The 21064-nt window shown below is 37.5% G+C and overlaps 2 protein-coding genes and 1 long non-coding RNA gene across 3 annotated transcripts; 2 read left to right on the forward strand and 1 right to left on the reverse strand.

Annotated features, from left to right (window-relative positions):
- Positions 1 to 1405: 1405 nt before the first annotated feature.
- On the forward strand, positions 1406 to 8702 carry oacyl (O-acyltransferase like). Its single transcript, XM_063889848.1, has 15 exons — positions 1406 to 1562; positions 3532 to 3665; positions 3753 to 3835; positions 3920 to 4048; positions 4495 to 4694; positions 5108 to 5308; positions 5549 to 5651; positions 5995 to 6096; positions 6235 to 6400; positions 6492 to 6571; positions 6681 to 6791; positions 6925 to 7048; positions 7553 to 7739; positions 8293 to 8435; positions 8564 to 8702. Exons 1-15 carry the CDS (start codon positions 1406 to 1408, stop codon positions 8666 to 8668), a joined length of 2025 nt encoding a protein of 674 aa, XP_063745918.1. The 3' UTR covers positions 8669 to 8702.
- On the reverse strand, positions 7141 to 9288 carry LOC134868174 (uncharacterized). Its single transcript, XR_010166252.1, has 3 exons — positions 9198 to 9288; positions 8570 to 8647; positions 7141 to 7719 (listed from the first exon to the last, which is right to left on the reverse strand). It is a non-coding gene; the product is annotated as an uncharacterized LOC134868174 (long non-coding RNA).
- Positions 9289 to 11389: 2101 nt separating this feature from the next.
- Positions 11390 to 17084, forward strand: LOC134868752 (O-acyltransferase like protein-like). Its single transcript, XM_063890057.1, has 16 exons — positions 11390 to 11537; positions 12190 to 12336; positions 12577 to 12710; positions 12800 to 12878; positions 12959 to 13094; positions 13283 to 13425; positions 13881 to 14093; positions 14194 to 14296; positions 14411 to 14512; positions 14638 to 14803; positions 15341 to 15420; positions 15529 to 15639; positions 15731 to 15854; positions 15985 to 16171; positions 16709 to 16851; positions 16980 to 17084. Exons 1-16 carry the CDS (start codon positions 11390 to 11392, stop codon positions 17082 to 17084), a joined length of 2121 nt encoding a protein of 706 aa, XP_063746127.1.
- The last annotated feature ends 3980 nt before the right edge of the window (positions 17085 to 21064 follow it).

Genomic DNA, 21064 nt, shown 5'->3' on the forward strand with positions numbered 1-21064 from the left:
AATAAATGATGACATCTGACAGAGGTAAGATCCGATGTCATATGTACATGAAACATCAGCTGCTCCTGTTGAAAAGTATCAAAAATCTCTTTGATTTATTCATGCTCATGCTTGTGTAGTGCTGCTTGTATCATGCACTTAGATTATTAAGAAGGTTTGAAGTCAAAAAGCTGGATTTTGATACATAATGTCCTGAAATCCACCTTTTGACCTTTGTCAGACCACTTAGACTGAAACAAATAACAAATGAAAAATGAAGACTAACCCTAAACTAAGCCCTAGCCTTGCCATTTCAATCGTATCAGATGATAGTAGTGTTGTGTTAATAGCAAGAGGCCCCAACAAATCAATTAATGGTGCTTTAACCGTTAACAGTGTCACTGTCAACTGTTTCTGAATGATAGAAGAATTGAACTTGCTGGCAGCATGTTAAACGTTATTTATTCATCTGCAACTAGTGGACCTCCCCATGAACCACTCTTACAGGTTTGTATTTTTTAAAAGCCCACACACCGGACTAAAATACTGGGGATATAATAAAGAAAATAAAACATTAATACTGTTTCCTTAACAACTAAATAATTACATATATTAATGAAATTTCAGAAGACAACTGTTTGGTAACTGCATGCTTTTACTTAACCAACTTGAAAATGAACAACAAAAAATAAATCACAAAACCTCTGTCACTTACCTTCCTCACTAATATAATGCTGAGCTATAAGAAGGAACATATTCAACATTTTGATCACACTGATATGAAGCTATAATCACCTTAAATAAAGTTTAAGCAAATTCATTTATTTTCCTTTCGGAGAGAACTAAAACTCGAAATAATCAGGATTTAAATCATACTTTATGTTTATAGATAGTTCCCCCCATGTTTGCCTGGTAAAGTCTTAGGACTTTATAAAGGTTTTTTTTAAGACAAGCTTACCCTCTAGTGGCCGTTGCTGTTATGCACTGTTGCTCCTCATATGTTCTAGTGTCAGATAGATTGTTCAAGTAAAAACAAACTAAGACGAAACATTTTAGGACAAATATTCAAATTATTTCACCCATGAATTCTAACGAAAAAACATCTGCTGTTCGATAGGTAGTCGTTTTACAACGTGGCACTGCCTTTTGTATAAGTGTAGCAAAAATTATTATGCTTATATTTTAATTATCCTGTGCAGTGACCATAATCCCACCCTGGATATCTTTTGTTTGCATCCTACCCTCATGTAACCAAATCCTGTTCACACCTGATGTAGAAGACCAGTTTGCCATCTGCAGTAACAAAAGCAGTTTTTTCCATTTACCCCATTCAAGATGAATTTCACGCTTCCTTCTTCTTGATGATGTTACCACTCCTATGTTATTTAAATCCCCTCTCCACCAAAAGAAACACTTATTCATAAAAATGGCACTGAGTTGGATGGTGTTCGTTCTTTATGTAGGGTTTAGTAAAGTGCTACAGAATACACAGGCCTCGACTGTGTCTCAGAAATGTACAGAGGATACCAACACTTTCCTCTTGGAAATTACCCAGGACCGGCCAATGGAATATGCTGTTCAAAGTAAGTGTTACTGCCTCTTTCTACTAGTATGTTAAGTTTCAGAGTCACATTTGCATTGACTCTGAGGCAGTGGATCTTCTGGGGAATGTAAACCACAAGGCCAGCTTTCCTTTGAGAGGGGCCAGCTACATTCATTTTGAAAATAAGTGTTAATTCAAGCCATGGTGTGGTTAAATACAGGCCACCCAAAAAAATGTAACAGTAGGTCAACTATTAGTCAACTGACTCATTCGTACATCAGAGAAAATGCATAAATAACCGTAATTAAGAACCTGTACTACTTCAAAGCTTAGAAAAGAGAATTTTAAAAATGGGTTCATCTTTACATCAAAAAGTGTTTATGTATATCAAATACACGGCCTTGCAGTTATTTATTTATGTCAAATATGCAGAGGATATCCAAATGATTGCTGACTTACAAATATGATGATGGTGAAAGAGATTGTGTTGATACAAAATGAGGTTTCTATCAATATGTTTGGTATATAAATTAAAATCAATAATAACAATCAACCAAAACATAAACTAGCCAGAGGTGGGAGAAGTACTCAGATTTCGTACTATTTCGTAAAAGTCCTGCATTCAAAATGTTACTCAAGTAAAAGTACAAAAAGGTAATGGTATCAAAAAACACTGAGAGTACCAATATTACAAATGATGATGCAGATTGACCCATTTCAGAATAACATAAATAATATGTTCTGATTATAATTGTGGATGTATAAAAGTGTTATCAGAGCTTGTAAAGGTGCAGCTAAGCTAAAGTTTTATTTTAGTGTTGTTTACTGTATATTTCACATCATTAAACAAAATATTCAAAGTAACTAAAAGTATCAAATAAATGTATTGGAGTAAAGAACACTATTTAGCTTTACATTGTGGTGGGTAGAAGTAAAAAGTAGTCCAAAATTGAAATAGGCCTACTCAAGTGAATTACAAATCCCTCAGAATTGTGCTTGAATGCGGTACTTGAGTATATGTACTTAGTTACTTAAAACCTCTGGAATAAACAGAACCACTGCTCATGCCTATTCACAAATTACACAGATCAACAGGGGAATTAAAACCTCTTAAGGTACATTTAAAGAACTTACTCATTATTAAGCCTCATCCCTGTGACTCTGTGCACATCATAATAACTCAACAGTGTCAGTGTATGGTAATGCAGCATAGGCGACATATCATGATCTCACCATTAAAACTGGGAGCACTTAGTTGAGTTACTACAGGGAGAAAAGTCAGAATGACAGACTGAGAGTATTTTTGACTCACCTTTGAAGACAATCTTTTTATTATTTATTTGGATGACTTCATTTATAATTACTCCACACACTAGCTAACTGCTAACATGTGTCACAACAACAACAACAACAACAACAACGACAACAAACTGAATAACAAGCTGTTGTTGAAAAAATATAAATTAAATATTTTAGTTTGTTGTTTGGCGGACAATGGCAAGATTAAGCGTTTGTTTATGAGTTGCTTTTTCTACTTGTCACTCACAGTTTTACAGTTTACACTGGCACTGGTGACCGATTTGTTTGACACTTTAGCTGTCCGGTGTTTAGCACAGGTGGGGTAGCAGCGCCATGTGTGTCCATTGTGATACGAGGGGCGCTGTTTCACTCAAACTGTGTTAATCAGAGAAGATAGTATATTGCTGAATGAAATTAAATCTAGTATTTGATTAAGTGCATTACATATATATCTAAAAATAGCAAGACTTGCCCCACTTTAGGGTTTAACTTTTAACATATGTTAGAGCTTTAAATGGGATTTTGAAGATTCACAAAAAGATCATTCTTTGAATCAATGAAGCGGATTATTTTGGGCATTAACGATCAATCATTAATAGCATATGATACATGTTTTGTTTTATTTATTAAGTGCATCTCTTTACATGAAAGGACTGGTGAGGTTTCTGTTTGGTTTTTCCTTCTGGTCATGCTTTTTTATGTTTTGTCAGTGTATGATGCATTTGGAAAGATGGGGAGCAATGTGAAAGGAGGCAATGCAAACCAGCCTGGCCTGCTGCAGGAGTGCCAGTCTGCACATGGACCCACTTTCTCTGCACAATACTGTGAGGTGTTCCTTAAACAGGTAACAACAAACAATGTAAAAGATAAAGAAGATGAAATGCCATCCTGACATTTGTTATAGATCCTGAACAGAGCTTTTCTACTACAGGGAACAGTCCAGTACTTTGTGGGTATGTGTGTTCCTGACTCCTGCGGAGAAGAAGATGTGCAAATGCTGGTGCTACACGGTCAGTGATTTCAAAATAAAGGTTCTCTGGACAATGCATTCAGTCATTCCAATACATTTTAGTTTCACCCTTTTTTTTTAACAGGGAGGCTTCAGTTTGGTCACACGTCCCTCATTCCTCCTTTACCTCACATCCTGGTCAATCAGTCCACTCAAGAGATGATCATGACCCACTGTTTGTCCACGATTGCGCCTGGTGCATCCGATGCCATCGTTCTGTAAGTAGTTTATTGGGCATGTTTTTTTTCTTTAAAAAGACTTCTCTTCTGTCTTAAAGGGGTATTAATTACTATACATCACACAATGATCAAAGATCAAATATTATCTCTGCAAAGTGAAAACATTGATACATAAACTATATCATCTTAGATATGAAACTATTAACTCATAACGAAAGCAAACATGTGCACATAAACATAAATAAATATGAGAAATGTGGCAGTTTATAGTGAACTTTTTTTCCTCTAAAAAATGGTTTCATATCAATCGCAGGCCCCCAAACTGAATCCTATCAAAGTGCAGACATTGTGTTTCAGCAAATTGTTATTTTGTTGTCCAAAAAGTGATATGATTTAAACCCCTTCTATCTTATATGTGTACTGATAAGCTGAACCACAGAAGTTAAGTGAAATTTCAAGACTTCACTCTCCCTTTTCTCCTGCAGGTTTGTGTGTTGTGTAATGGTAGCCATCCCTCTTTTGGCTACCCTGCTAACAGCTATAATAAAGTGGCAAAGAAAAAGAGAGGTCAGGCCAGCAGCACAGACTTCCTGTTCAAACACAGGCCTCAACCTTTATGGGACCATGAAGACCAATGGCTCCTACAGTAGTGAAATAAATGATGACACAGAGGCAAATACTAATAGTAAGTACAATTTGTATTATGTGTAGAGTATAGGTAAATGATTAACCCCTTGAGATTGACCTTCACATTTCCAAGTGGGAGAAAACACGTCTGAAATAATTATTAATACTGATAATAAATGAATGGATTAAATGAACAGAACAATGAAAAAACACGAAAGGACTCTTCCTTCCACCAAAATCACACCAACATAACATGAAAAAAATGAACTAGATAACAAGTTAACTTCATGTCAAGGTTAACTTATAAACTTAATATGAAGCTTCATACATTAAGGAAGATTAAAGAAGTTGTGTTGTTGTGTAATTAAAAGCTACTGATCTGAGTGAATGAAACAAACTATTCAAGTCTGATAGTAGTTTAAACTTAAAAGAAAAAAGTTGTTTTTACAGAAAAATGTTTGTCTTTCCTAGGCAGTACCAACAACACTTCCCAAAGCTTTGTGTACCGGTGCCTTCAGGCGTTCTCCATACAGAACACTAGTCAGGGAGTTTTGAGCACCTCCTCATCGCTCCCAGGAGGAGGCTACTCCTCCCTGAACGGCATCCGTGTTCTCAGCCTGTTATGGATCATATGTGGACACTCTGCTCAGTTCCCCGTTATAAACAATCTGGGTACGACAAGATTCAATATCAGTGGTGGAATGTCACAAAGTACATTTGCTCAAGTACGATTTTGAGGTACTTGTACCGTACTTGAGTGTTTTCATGTTATGCTACATTATACTTCTACTTTACTTCATTATTTAACCAATATTGTATTTTTTCTCTCTCAGCTATAGCTACAAGTAACTTTACAGATTCAATTTAGAAGCTAAAATATTATTATTATAAACAACATTATCTTTTTTCCAGATAACTACAAAAACTGGAGGACAACAGTTGAAAGCAACCCTCTGCATGTGCTTACCATCAGCGGACCTGTTTTTCTAGCTGTGGACACTTTTTTACTGCTAGGGTAAGACTGAAACATGGACTTTAAAACCATACCTTGTCTGTAAAGAGAAAACACTGAGGTTTGAAGGAGTTCACCCCAAAAAAGTACCTTTTTTGTTTCTTATGTGGAGTGGCATTTATCAACTTAGATTTGCCATAAGTAGATAGATCCTTCTAGTACTATTTGTGATATCGTACTAGAGAGTAAATAGTTCATACAATAAGCTGCTAAAAACGAGATCTCTGGATTATCTTCGGAAACAGGGTCATGATATCTGGAAGTATACCATGCTGTTGAGTTTTTCAAATGTGAAACTAACATCAAAACAGTCCAGATCGTTTCTGAAGCAGCTTTTGTGTTGTAGGGGTCTGCTTAGTGCAAGAACTCTGCTGGGCTCTATAAACAAGGCTGACGACAATTTGAGTCCGAGTTTGGTGGCTAACTACCTCCTCAGGAGGATTAAAAGGTACTCTTTGTTGATAATTTCACCAAAGGTTGTGATTATCTATCTGTGTCATTCTTTTCTTGGAAATTAAAAGATTAAAAGTTCTTCATTGTATGTAGGAAGTTACATAAGTGTGAATACTCTCTTTTTTTTATACAGGATTCAACCTCTGCATATGTTTGTTATGTGTCTAACCATTGGCCTCATCTCACTGATCCAGTGGGGACCCTACTGGTTCCCTTTTATAGATACACTGATGGATTGTAAGACGTACTGGTGGGCCAACTTATTGTTGATAAGCAATCTTCTCCCAGTCCATGAAATAGTAAGTTTAAATATATAAGTGCATAGTTTATTTTCTATTTTGAAATGTTTATATACTTACAACAAGATGTTATTTCCTCATCTCTCCTCAGTGTATTCCTTGGTCATGGTACCTGTCTCTGGACTTCCAGTGTTATGCCACCACTCCTCTGCTGGTCTATTTTTACAGACTGTATGTCCTTGATATCTACCTTTGAAAAACTCCCCCTTCTGAATCATGGCTCACTTATAACAACTCTACTTCTGTAATCTTATTCATCTATCTTTCTTTTGTTTATCAGAAACAGAGGTGTGTTTATAGCTGTTGCTGGAAGTCTTCTGCTGATGACCACTGTGGCAGGAGCTGTTGTAACTGCACTTATGCTGCTGCCTGTCTTTCAGCCATCTACACTGTAAGATCTAGTGATAGTGATGTGCAAACCGTTATACAGTATTATAGTAGAGGCTTACCAGCCAATAAAGTAAATTCTTTAAAATTGAAAAATTGTCTTAATTCTCTAAATGATTGATTTCTCTATTTTTCAGGACGTCTGAGTATTACGTCTTATATTACTATGTCAAGCCGTACACAAGGTATGGGCCATTTTTAATAGGGATCTTGGCAGGAATATATTTGACAACAAAGAAAGACCCGCTGTTAAAACACAAGGTGAGACCCTGCCAGAGACACAGCTTATTTTCATGTAGAAATGAACACATATTTTAAAGGGTTATCAGGCCAAAGTGACACAGTGATAGGAAACTAATTACTTGGCCCTTTAGTTCTTTTTTTTAGGTTTTCTAACCATTCCTCTCAATCCTCTCTTCCCAAGCGCAGGTAACAAACCTAGGGGCTCTTACATTCTCCTTGCATTTTACAACTGACCCTTTCTTTGTGCTCGGGCTTTGACCACAGCTGTTTTAACACATGACACTGATAGTGGGCTCTGCTTGCCCGAAGACACACTGGTTCACAATCTCTTTTAGACAGCTAGACATGACTTGTAGTATCTTGATATAGAATGTTTATTATCCTCTCAGGATTAGTAAATTATCTGGGACAAAGCGAGAGAGTGAGGGTTATATGCTCTTTAAGGGATATTAGGTATCTGTATGGACTCAACTCGCATTCACGTAACACGCATCTACTTATCGGGTCTTTTTGTTGCTATAGTGGCAGGCAGCACTTGGTTGGATCTTCTGTCTGTCAATCATGGCTGCAGTGATTGGAATCTCTTACATCCTGAAGGAGACCCCAACCTCTCCATCCATACCCCACGAACTCTACCAGGGACTGCATAGGCCGCTCTGGGCTCTGGCTGTGACCTGGATCATACTGGCCTGTGAGGATGGGTATGGAGGTAAACAAAGAGCTCTAATTTTAAGAAATTTGAATTTTAAATATGTATCTTAACAAATAATGAAGTATTTTTTGATCAGGCTGATAAATGATTGAATACATTATACATGACAGTAACTTCATGATGTCATACTTAAGAAGTATAGTAACATTGGCAATATGAGAAACATATATTGCACTATTTTTGACAAGTGTTATTAAAGTAAAAAGTAAAAACGGTTCCTATAACAAACTGGTAAGTTTTTTCTACTTGGCTTGTGATGCTCCAAACACAACCTAGGCCCATTCTATTTAAAGATGGCAGACATCTTTACAGCTTATTTCTCTAAAATTCTGGAAAGGAAAACATTGATTTGGGGGAAATATCCCTTTACATCATGAACAACAAGTCCTAAATAAAGGACCTAGTTAAAAAAAAGGACAGAAATACAGAAGTGACATGTCTTAACACTTGTTTTTGAAGTGAAACAAATGTTTAAACTTTAACCCTGAAAGCCAAATGTTTATTAAAAAAGCAATGCTCCCTTTTCTTCTGTATTTCATGCTCTCTCCAGGTTTGATCAAAACCCTCTTGTCTTTGGGTTTCTGGGTTCCTCTTTCCAACATTAGTTTTGCCTGCTATCTGATACATCCTGTCTTCATAATCCTCTACATTGGCTTGCAAGAGACCCCAATCCACTACACAGACATAAACTTTGTAAGTCAGCGCCTTTTTATTGAGTATAACTGAGCCTAAGGGCTGACCATATAAGATGTTACATTATTTAGATGTGTTTTTGTATCCTTTTCTAACTTAATGTACTGCATGCCTCCCATCTTCTTTAGATGTACCTGTTCCTTGGACACCTGGTGCTCACGTTGGTGTTGAGCTATGTGGTTACCTTGCTGGTTGAGAAGCCATACATCCTCCTAAAATGGAGAGGCAAATAAAGAACACAAAACACTTTATCCAGCTAACATCCCTACTCTCATGTTAGTTTCTTGTGCCTTGTAAGTCATTTCAGTCTCTTGATCAAGTAACTTTTTGTAGAAAGTCAACCTTTCTGTAGATCACACAAAATTGTAACTAAAATGTATTAATTAAATTGGTCATTATGCTGTCCTCGTGCTGCGTTCTCTAGCTTGCAGAACTAGACAGCTAGCTAACAATTTGTCGTCTATTAAATAAAGTTGATGAACTCAAGCGAGGCAAGAAGTGTTGGTTTTTCTTCCGTTTACTTTGTTCACCAAGCAAGTATTAATACAGGACATTCGTTTTTTGTAAAACTGAAACATACAGAAACAAAGGATACATAAATCTCACGAAGATAATATTACAGTGCATAGCAGGTAGCATGATACCACGAGAGCTAGCATGGCTAAGTGACAAATTATCCTAGAGATGTAGAGACACAAATTCAACATAAACTCTTAATTATCTACATGGCATTGAATGTGGTAACAAAGAATAGGCACTTACAGACTAATAATGTCCAAAGCTCGCGCGTTAAAGGTAAGTCTTTGAAGAGGAATCCGGCAGAAACTGTATCCGTATGTTCTCCTAACTCAAGTCAACTCGACAATGAAAAAGAACTAAACCTGCGCGACTTTGTAAATAGTATTGTCCGCTAGGTGGCAGTATTTCCCCACATATAATACGCAAGCTACCAAATGCTTAAGGAGGGCTGAACAGTCATAAAGAAAAAACTGTTTGCTATTCAAGATAATTAGCCTGAATGCTATTATTAACTTTGTCTCCACATAGTGTAAATTCTATATTGAAGTTTCTAAAAGAGGAGAGGGCTTAGACTACGGAAACATACTTTAAGTGTAGCCCTCGTGCCAAGACAAGGCTTGTGTGACTGGTTCCCATGTGACACAAAGTTCACCATATTCCCCCGGCCATTCAACTCCCCTCCTTTGAAACTGGACTTCGACACTGCACTTTCCATGGCAGTGACTCAGAAAGTGACTCTGACTCAGCTGATGAGATCACAACAAAGGTTTTCAGTTTCTTATGACGCATAAATAGCAAATTACATTTGCATCGTAGCAGTTGCAATATGCTGGGTATGCGCTCTGTGGTACATTAGATTAAGATGAGTAATGCTTTCTGAACAGCCTCAAAGGAATACTTCTATCCTTTTGCCACTGTTGATCCCTGCTGCTCACTCAGAAACTAAACGCCTCGTGATGATTTTCTCAGGAGTTATGTTGTATAAACAATGATTTCAGGATGGAACTTTAAAAAAAAGAAATCCATAAATGCCAGTTTCAGCATCAAATACTCTAAATTAAATTGTGTTTTAGTTCGGTGAGACCCTGGGTACAGTGATGTGCGATAAGATCCAAACATTGCTAGCTTTTAGTTTTTTTTTAATATAGTGATCTCCTATCAACCCTTTTCTGGCTAAACTAAAATAAATACTGAGCATGGCTGTATTAAGTGTTGCTTTCATATACTGTAAGTTCTATATTGTGTAACTCTTTATTTACATGTATTTGTTCACATCACATCATTGATGGTTTTGAGTCCTCGTTGTCTGTTAAACTCTTAAGGTAAATAAAACCTTTCATAGTGTGTGTGTTTGGTGTCATGTTGACCCTTTGCAGTGTCTGTTTGTTTCCAACAACGTTTTGTGGGAGATGATTTACATAAAAAAGCCCCAGCCCTTTTATGTATTTACTTTATTTAATTTGTATTTATTTTATATTTTGAATGTCTGTGCTTTTCAAAGGTTTTCTCATGTCTTTTGTAAGAGCCTGTCCTCTGTTTTGTAAAATATCTGAAAGTGTTATGTTCAATTATTTATTAGTAGCATTTGATCCTTGCTTTGTTGAATTTGTTTTTTCTGTAGCGTAGTAATCTGTTTGTGATTGTTTTTCCATGTCAGAATTCATTAGCAGTTATAAACATCCCTTACTGCTATGCATTATTGTTGGTCAGTAGATGTATATAATTGCTTTTCTAAATATAATAGGGCCTTATGTTTAAAACAAGTATTAGTCAAATATTAGCCTACTCCATATGGAGCCTCATTGGCCTATGGCAAACATATACATCCGGTTCATAAATCCTGCAAGCTGCAGCCAGTCGTAGATATCTGAGGCCAACCAGTTGCAGGGCGCAAACCAACAGACCACTCATTTGTAGGTTAATCTTTTTCGTTATTTCCAGTCCTAATTGGCTACTAAGTTCATCTGGAAGAAAAGTTATCCAGTTTATAAAATGCTAACGTTTGGGAATGACCAACAAAATCAAAAGTTCATCTTCTGAACCAACGTTGTTTTTGAATAATGTTTGGTGCACGAACTGCTGATCCAGATGTTTTGAAGTCTCCCTCTACCCTATTCTGGTTCTGACAATTAAAAACAGTCAGCGGCAAATGGATAGTAAAATAGATTTATGAATGCATTTGTTTACTATGAAACTGTGGCCTTATACTGCAGACTGATATTTGGAATTACTTGATATATCGTATCCTGCGTATGAGACGCCTTGGCAACATCAGTTATGGACAATGGTTCAGCGAACAATCATTTAGGGAAGCCTTAGACTTATTTATTTTACCTGCAACCACACCCCACATTCTTCTTCCTGGTGATGCCACGCCCACTATTGTAGTTACTTAAACCAGATCTCACCTGAAAAAATGTGTTTTTCTTCCGAAAATGGGGCTGGGTTGGTTGGTGTTCCTGCTGTTTACAGTGGGGAGTAAAGCAACGGAGAACATGCAGGCCCCTGTGTCTCAGAAATGTAAGGAGGATACCAACACACTGCTCTGGGAAAACACCCAGGACAGGCCATATGCTGTTCAAAGTAAGTGTGGCTGATTTCTGAAGGGCTTTTTCTTTCTGTGTGGTCATTTTAAATTTGTCTGAGACAATGGATATTCTGGACCATTTAACATACAGGGTTCAAATTTTCTTTGAGAGGGGCCAACTACAATAATGTGAAACTAAGTGTATATTTCAGACATGAAGTGGATCAGAGAGTTTGACAGGCCATTGTTAATGGGGGGGACAATAAGTGATGCATTACTCAATAAAAATAGCTGTAAAGAACAGTAAAAAAAGAAAGGAAATAAAATCAATACGTTATGCAAGATTTATCCACTGATCTGCATTGTACATGCCATTTCTGTATGATTCCAATATTTTTTTTACTACAAGTCACCAAATTTGCTGCAAACGTAAAGGGAGAGACAAGAGGTGAGGCAGCGGCCAGGTCAGCCTCCCCTTTGATTGAAACTGTACTGAGTGGGGTCAATACAGACGTTTCTGTTACTATCTCTGTGTTTTTACCAAAGTAGCTGAATGTTTGTAGACCCCATCTTTGCATGTCCTGTATGGAAGCGTTTTAGGGCCAAATGTGAGAAAAGATTGTGAGATCTGACAGAGTGATTTTTTTCTAATTTTTCTAAACTACCCCTCCACTTAAAAGGTGCTCTCAGTAATAAAGATGAACTGAGTTGGATGTTTTTCCTTTTTGTTTACAGGTTGTAATAGAGCGCAGCAGAATACGCAGGCCTCGACTGTGTCTCAGAAATGTGCAGAGGATACCAACACTTTCCTCGGGCATATTACCCAGGACAGCCCAAAGGAATATGCTGTTCTCAGTAAGTGTTGCTCCCTTTTTCTTCCTCTATGTTAAGTTGCAGTCACCTTTGCATTGAGTCTATGGCAGTGTTTCTTCTGGTCCATTTAACATACAGGGGCCAGCTTTTCTTTGGGAGGGGCCAGCTACAATCATTTTGAATATATTACATTTTTAATTTTATGAATTAAGTCACTGTGTCTTTTAACTAAGTTATGTTGCTATTGTATAAATATATGCTGATGATTGTGTGTTTTGTCAGTGTATGATGCATTTGGAAAGATGGGCAGCAATGTGAAAGGAGGAAATGTCAACCAGCCTGGCCTGCTGCAGCAGTGTCGCTCTGCACATGGACCCACCTTCTCTGGCCAGTACTGCAAGGTGTTCCTTAAACAGGTAACAGCAAACAATGTTAAACATAAACAAGATAAAATGCCATCCTGACTTTTGTTATAGATCCTGAACAGAGCTTTTTTTTACTACAGGGAACAGTCCAGTACTTTGTGGGTATTTGTGTTCCTGACTCCTGCGGACAAGAAGATGTGAAAATGCTGGTGCTAGACGGTCAGTGATTTTAAAATGAGTTTTCTCTAGACAAAGCATTCAGTCATTTCTATATTTGATTTGTTTTATTTGTTTAACAGGGAGACTTCGGTTTGGTCAGACGCCCCTCATTCCTCCTTTTCCTCGCATCCTGGTCAATCACTCCACTCAGGAGATGCTCATGACCCACTGTTTGTCCGACACCATTGCTCCTGGCGCATCAGATGCCATGTGTCTGTGAGTGGTTTTTTAAACCGTCTCTACTATCTTATAGGGGTTGTAACTATACATCTCTCTTAAACATTGATACACATGAATTCACCTTGAAGACATGCTTTTATTTTGAAACTAGAGGAGTGTCTCTGTAAATCCCATGACTTTGCTACTGGTGAATCTTCACCTAACAGAAACCTTTTATCCTGCAGGTTTGTGTGTTTTGTAATGCTAGCCATCCCTCTTGCGGCTACCCTGCTAACAGCTATGAACCTTCTGCAAGGGAAGAAAGAGGTCGCCCCCACAGTGAAGCCTTCCTCCTCTGAAACTAAAAGTAACACTTCGGAGGAAGCGAGTAAGTATCGTGTAATGCATCATAACATGTACCACAACATTTCCCAAAAATATTAACAAGATCAACACCAATGCTGTGCTGCTCAGAAAGGAGATGATAGGTAAATCTGTTTTGGTTTAATTCAAAGGGAATTAGAGAATGAACCATTTGAGATCTCCTTTTGAAGCCGGCACTCAGGCACAAAACCTTGGAGTTAACAAAGTTTTAAGCACATAAAAGGGCTCTCCCTGCATCTTCAACCAAACCAACATAACATGAAAAAATGATAATGTCATTATGTGAAAGGAATCTACTTTTAAGCTGAATATGAAAGTAAATGCATTAAAAAAGAAGAAGAACTAAAATAAAGAAGTTTTGAAGTCCTGGAGACGCATTATTTTAGTCCGATTGAAGTTTACATTTAAAAGCCGAAATATTGAACATTGAAAAGTTTGATTTGATTATTTCTTTCCTAGGCAGCACCACGAACACTTCATTGAGTTTTCCACAAGGCTTTCTGTACCGATGCATTCAGGCGTTCTCCATACATAACACCAGCCAGGGAGTCTTGAGCACCTCCTCATCTGCCCCAGGAGGAGGCTACTCCTCACTGAACGGCATCCGTGTTCTCAGCGTGTTGTGGATTATAAGTGGACACTCTGCCATGGTGCCTGGTATAAACAATATTGGTAGGACAAGACTCACTGTCTGCAAGTGTTTCGATTATATATATTAAACTATTAAATAAAGTATCATGTATTTCACTATACTGTATTATCTCTTTTGCAGATAACTACAAACACTGGAGGACAACGGTTGAAAACCACCCTCTGCATATACCTATCTTTAGTGGGCCCTATTTTCTATCTGTGGACACCTTTTTAGTGCTAGGGTAAGGCTCACTGAGTTTTAAAGAGACAGTTCACTCAAAAACTCCAAATTACATATTGTCATTCTCAGTCGCATTTGTTTTGGGGCTTTTTCTAAAGCAGCTTTTGTGTTGTAGGGGTTTGCTCAGTGCGAAGTCTCTGCTGGGTATCATTGACAGGGCAAAGGACAAACTGACCCTAAGTTTGGTGGCCAGCTTCCTCTTCAAGAGGATTAAAAGGTACTGCATGTTGATCATTTCACAAAAGTTCTGATTATCTATCTGTGTCATTTAAAAGCTCCTCGTTGTTTGTTCTGAAACCAGTAAAGTAAATGTGACTTATCTTTGTCTGCTGTTTGCTTCAGGATTCAACCACTGCATATATTTGTTATGTGTCTAACTGCCGGCCTCAACTCGCTGATCCAGTGGGGCCCCTACTGGTTCCCAGAATTTCATAAACTGTTGGACTGTAAGAGGTACTGGTGGGCTAACATACTGTTGGTTAGCAATTTCTTCCCAGTCAGTGAGACGGTAAGTTTAAAAGAATATTTCACTCCCAAATTATCATGAGCATATCAATTACTCAGTGTTACCCTGAAATGATCAAGAAAACAGTTTTTCTCACAAGCCTGTATGCTGAATAAAGTTAAAATAACAGAACATTCTTGATCTTTGGAGTAAATGGTTTAACGAAAACAAATCAAATATGCAAAGTCAAACGTTTTTTATTTTACTAAAAAATGTCTTTGGGAAACACTGAGCATATGAATAAATTCAAGAAGCTTAGATTGTACTGAACAACTTGTGGGAGAGTTTGTAAACTAATGACTAATATAGTTTTCCCCATCTTTGACCTCAAATGATCAAAAAGATTTATTCTTTATTATTTACATTTATTTGTCGAGAGGGGAAAAAAAGGTCTGCTTCACAAAGCTAAGGTAACAGGGTGAATAATTGATGTTTAGATGTATTTTTGGAATGAAGTATCCCATTAAGTAATAACTGTAGCTTGTTTTTCTATATTGGCATATTCTTTACTGAACATTTTATTTTCTCTTCCATCCTCAGTGTATTCCTTGGTCATGGTACCTGTCTCTGGACTTCCAGTGTTATGCCACCACTCCTCTGTTGATCTTTTTTTACAGACTGTATGTCCTTGATTTTTACATTTAACAACAAACTACAATTTTGAATCAGTGCTTATTTATAACAACTCTACTTCTCTAAACTTATTCCTCTTGTCTTCTGTTTATCAGAAACAAAAGGGTGTTTGTAGTTGTTGCTGGAGGTCTTCTGCTGTTGAACTCTGTGGCCGGAGCTGTTGTAACTGCACAGCTGCAGCTGCCTGTCTTTGTGCCGCCTATTATGTAAGATCAGTAGATGGTGATATGCAAATACTTAAATAACTAAATGCATGAAATTTAAGGTGTCTAAATAGTTTCTTTCTTTATTTTGCAGGGCGTCTGACCTGTATCATGTATATTACTATATAAAACCCTACACAAGGTATGGCCCGTTTCTAATAGGGATCTTGACTGGAATATATCTGAAAACAAAGAAAGGCCCGCTGATAAAACACAAGGTGAGAACACCCTGCCAGACACAGTTTATTCTCTTTGTACAAATGTGAACACATCATTGTTATGTTATCAAGCCGAAATGTCGCAGTACCCACAAACCCATCTACTTATCGTGTATTTCTGTTGCTCCAGTGGCAGGCAGCACTTGGTTGGATCTTCTCTCTGTCTATGACGGCTGCGTTGATTGGAGTGTCTTACATCCTCAAGGAGACCCCAGCCTCTCCATCGGTGCCCCATGCCCTCTTTCAGGGACTGCACAGGCCACTCTGGGCTCTGGTTGTGACCTGGATCATACTGGCCTGTGAGGATGGCTATGGAGGTAAACAAAGACCACAAATTCCATACATTCAACTTTTAAATATGCACCTTAAGTTATTAGTGTTGTTTTTTTTAGTACTTCAACACTAAGTACAACGATTCCTCCCTTTTCTCAGTGGTTAAATCTATCTAGATTATTACGTTATCTGCCATTTTTACCACTGGACAGAAGGAAGCGTGCATCTACTCACTAGTGCTTACTCGTTTTCAAGCCAAAGGCCATTTAGTCCTTTTCTGGCAGACGGCTTTGTAGCTGTTATCCCTAACAATCTGCATCACACACAAAAACAAATGATAAATAGCAGCACTACAGGGGAGGATGAGGAAATGTCTTTTACATTAATACATTTTTAACCATCACCTACATATCTACAGTATACAAGACTCAAACAAACGACCTGGTTAAACAAATATGGATAGAATTACAAAAAAGCATGTCTGAACACTTCTTGTTAAGCTAAATAATAATAATGTAAAACTTAAAACATCAAAGCAGAAATATGTGTTTAAAAATGCTCCCGTTTCATCCTCTCTCCAGGTGTGATCAACAGCTTCTTGTCTTTGGGTTTCTGGGTTCCTCTTTCCAACATTAGCTTTGCCTGCTATTTGACACATCCCATCTTCATGATCTTCTATATTGGCATGCAAGAGACTGCAATCCATTACACAGAGATCACCTACGTAAGTCAGCACCTTTCATTACGTTTCATTGAGCCTTATGATGATGTGTTTCAGATTTGATCATCATTTAGATGTGCTTCAGTGTCCCCCTCTAAGTTAATATACTGCTTGTCTCCCTTCTTTTTTAGCTGTACCTGTTCCTTGGTCACCTGATGCTCACGATAGTGTCCAGCTATTTGTTTACCCTGCTGGTTGAGAAGCCATTCCTCCTCCTAAAATGGAGAGGCAAATAAATAAATCACACAACAGATTTATAGAAATGCATACATACAGGATATAGATTGTCACTTGTAATGTTGTCACATGATATGTCACGATATGAGATAAAAAGACAATTTCCTAATTTTTAATCTATAATTAATTTCCATTTTCAGCATCCAATGTTCATAATTAAATCATGCTTAATTTGATATTTTAGGCAAGAATATGTGTCTAGAGGTGTACGAATAAATCCAAATATGGCTAGCTATTCCTTTGATATAGTGATCTCGTGTCAACAATTTGCTCCTGCCTTTATTAGTTCTGGAAAAGCATTTCTTCAGCTGACTCTCTCACGCTCCCAGACAAACAAAACGTAGTCGTGACACACACTTCTTACATGTGCAGCACTACTCCCCACCTGATCCTGTCCCAGTGAGTTTAGGGAAGGGAGGCAGACTGTTGGTGCAACAACATGGTGTAAAAATATATCTTGCTTTGGTAAGACGACACTTCTGTTACCATGACTACAAGAGGCCACATCCATTCCGAAGCCCCACAACAACATGCTCGAGATGGGGTATAAAGTCTGAGACGCTTTCAATACTGTAACAATGCTGTTTTTTGAGAAATAAAGTAAGCTTATGATTAAAGAAATACTGAGCATGGGTGTTATTAGTGTTGATTTCATAGATGTTCTTTATTGTGTTTTTCCATAAATCAATGTTTTTAAAGATGTAACATACTGTTGACCCAGCACCACAGAATAAAGGAAGTTCCTTTGTGTTTTTCAATAAATCTCTTTATTTATATACGTTTTTTCATTTTAAACTTGCATCTTAACCAGTAAAGGTCTTTGCAGAGACCCCAAATTAATTTCTTCTGAGAAGTGACACACACACACACACACACACACACACACACACACACACACACACACACACACACACACACACACACACACACACACACACACACACACACACACACACACAGACACTAATTTACATTTTATCAAGTCCTTGCAAAGTCCTAAGTGCGGCCTGGTGACTAAATTCAAATCATGTCAACTCAGTTTATGTGTGACATAATCAGTAAAGCTTAATTTAAATGGTTTATGACATTACTCTACTTTTCTTTATTCCTGAAAACTTACTAAGTTATTTCATAGGATCAACTCCAAATTAATAAACAAAAAAACTTCCATGTGAACACAGCATGCAGCAATAGTCCAATAATATTTCCTCCGTTGCTTATGACATTTACAATCACCACAAGAGGTGCTTGCAATGGAGCAAAAACACATGACATCATTTTACAATTGTTTTGTCCTCAAACTCAGATACTGAACTCCTAAAGACAAATAAAACCCTTTATAGTTTGTGAGAGCATGGCTAATAATTCATACAACTCATCACTTAATTCTAAAAATACACACTCACTCAGAATAACAGTGCATTGTATGCCGTGGTAGTTGTACTGTACAAATGTAGCTACAAATAGTCACAAAAAGTATATGTTATTTACTTATTATAAACAAAACAGACTTGAGTTTTATTGGAGGGTCCCTGTTGTCAAACCACTATTTACAACGCGGTGAGTTTAAAGCAGTAAAAGTATCCGCTTCACCCACCTGTCACAGAAAACAATTATGCAAGAGCCATAAACTAGCCTTGTTTATAAAACTGTCCTTCACTGTCCTTACGAAACATTGCAGGAATATCAGATGGATGAATAAGACAGCATGCCCAAACAAGTTAGAGAACTTAGAGAAATGCCAGTCATAAAGTCAAAGACAGTAATGTAGGAATGGGCTCTGTGGCAGGAATAATGCACTGACAGTTGTGAGAGCTTGAACTTTTTTAAAGTTTGTTCAATATAAAGCTGCATTAAAGCAGTTTGTTAAAGCAGCGGTTATTGAGAACTATAATTCCCCACAAATGTATTAAAAAAATGAAAAGATATCCGCCACGCATCAACTTGACCATGATCATCCCACAAAGTTTAGTCACTGGATTTGAATAATGTTACAAAGTGGTTGAAGCGAGTCATTACATAAATACTGGGCTGTTTTTTAACAACTTTAGCTAGCTGAACATGTTTAGCTAGCTTCTGTAACCACCTTAACTCAAAAACAGTGTCCAAAGGTAAAAACAGGGGGACTCAGGGGAACATTCAAATGATTGCGCTGTGACCTGCTTTCTTTGTCATTAGGGATTAGCTTGTGTTCATTGTGTTATGTTGCATTTTTCTTTCATTTTCTTTGCTTCTTTGCCACCCATTGAATGTTATTTGATAAGATTCAGAAAATTTGAAAAGTTTTGAAAAATTGAGAAAGTATTTAAAAACTGCCCTGTGTTTAAATGGATTATTAACAGGTTGTCTCTATTTTATTACTTTTTTCTCTATATGTTGAGTTGATTAGGACGGACAGGAATGAATAAGCATTAAATGTTTGTTTTCCCTCTTGCATACGAGATATCTAATTGCACCACACGTATCATCAAAACATTACTCCAATATCTCCAATGTGCACTTGCCTAAAGTTCCTCATCATTTCTCTCTCATGGAAGAGCCAAAAACTTCCTTTAGTTACATATCTTTAATGACCACAAGTCAACATCTTTACCTGTAAAGTAGGCCAACACTGAAACACTCTGCAAAAATAGATATTGAGTTTTAAATGTTCAAGATCGGCACATGTCTACAATATCAGGTATCTGACTTTGTACTTGCGGGGGACAACAGTTAAAAATAGATCACACCCCGAGACTGCAGGCTCAAGCCTGGGCTCATACTGAAGTCCTACAACATACGTCTTTATCTTCAACCGCACGGCTATTACAAGGGTACGTACACGCATGGCTGTAAAACCCCTTCACAGGTCATCAACTGTTGTATCTGAATGTTTTTCATCATGTGTAATTCAGCTGTTAGGTAACTTGTTAGACACGTGTTTGTGGTCTTCCTTTGGGAAGGGTAAATGTTGCCAATTCCACTTATTTGTCTTACTGCTGCCAGGGTGACACACTCAGCTGGGCTGCATGATAAACATATGACACACTTTGAGAAGATTCAGATGTTATTCCCTAAAGTGATTAAGAATTGAATTGACTCAACAATAGTTGTTTGTTTTTCTGCTTAGTTGTAGCCCTTAGTGCTGAGAATGTCTTGAATTATGAGGCCTCTTGTGTTCTGATTTCTAAAACTGCATTTCATATTTACATTTCTTTAAGCTCAAGTCTTTCAAGCAGGTTGTTCACGTACAGAAGTTTTAAAGAAGCAGTGGTCTCTTGGAGCTTGTTGTATGCCTGAGGACGGATCTATTTTGGCACAGAGAGCCAAGATGAAATCGGATTACAAGTTCTTGCTCCCAGTCACCCAGGCGCTGACAGCTTTATTGTTATTTAATATTGTTACAGATCAACTTCTATCTAATGCATTAACCAACCAAGCCAAAAACATTGATCCCTGACTCATTTTAAGCCTTTCAAGTGACTTAAAGTATGTTTAGACTTAGAAAATGTGTACTATTAATATGCACATGCGATAATTAAAAACGTAAATATGGAATCAGTACTAAAGCTGATGGCATATCAGACAGAATGGCTTTATTAAAAGAAAAACAATTACAACTATAACATTATTATTTAGACATGTTTAGTGCATTTTGCAGCTTGAGCATTGTGGGAAATGTGTTTTCAGAATATTGTTTGTCAAGTCAGGATCAGTATACCTTCGTAAACACTTCAGACCTTCCCCAGGCTAGGTGTCCTTCACTGCAGCAGGAATGTCACAAATGCAGGTCATGAGTGAAGATGTTCTGGTATTTTTCCAGTGCCGTTTGCCATTGGTCCCCCTCCTACAAACTTATATATCAGGGTGCGTGTTTTGAAGCCTCCCCCTTCAACACTTTATATCAGGCTTGTGCACTTATACTAGGTTGGGCAATGTGAATCTAAGATGGGTGCTTTTTAGACACAGATGTGCTTTTACAGTCACATTCAGTCTCTAA

The sequence above is a fragment of the Eleginops maclovinus genome, chromosome 8 (genome assembly GCF_036324505.1).
Source record: "Eleginops maclovinus isolate JMC-PN-2008 ecotype Puerto Natales chromosome 8, JC_Emac_rtc_rv5, whole genome shotgun sequence".
NCBI classification, from domain to species: Eukaryota; Metazoa; Chordata; class Actinopteri; order Perciformes; family Eleginopidae; genus Eleginops; species Eleginops maclovinus.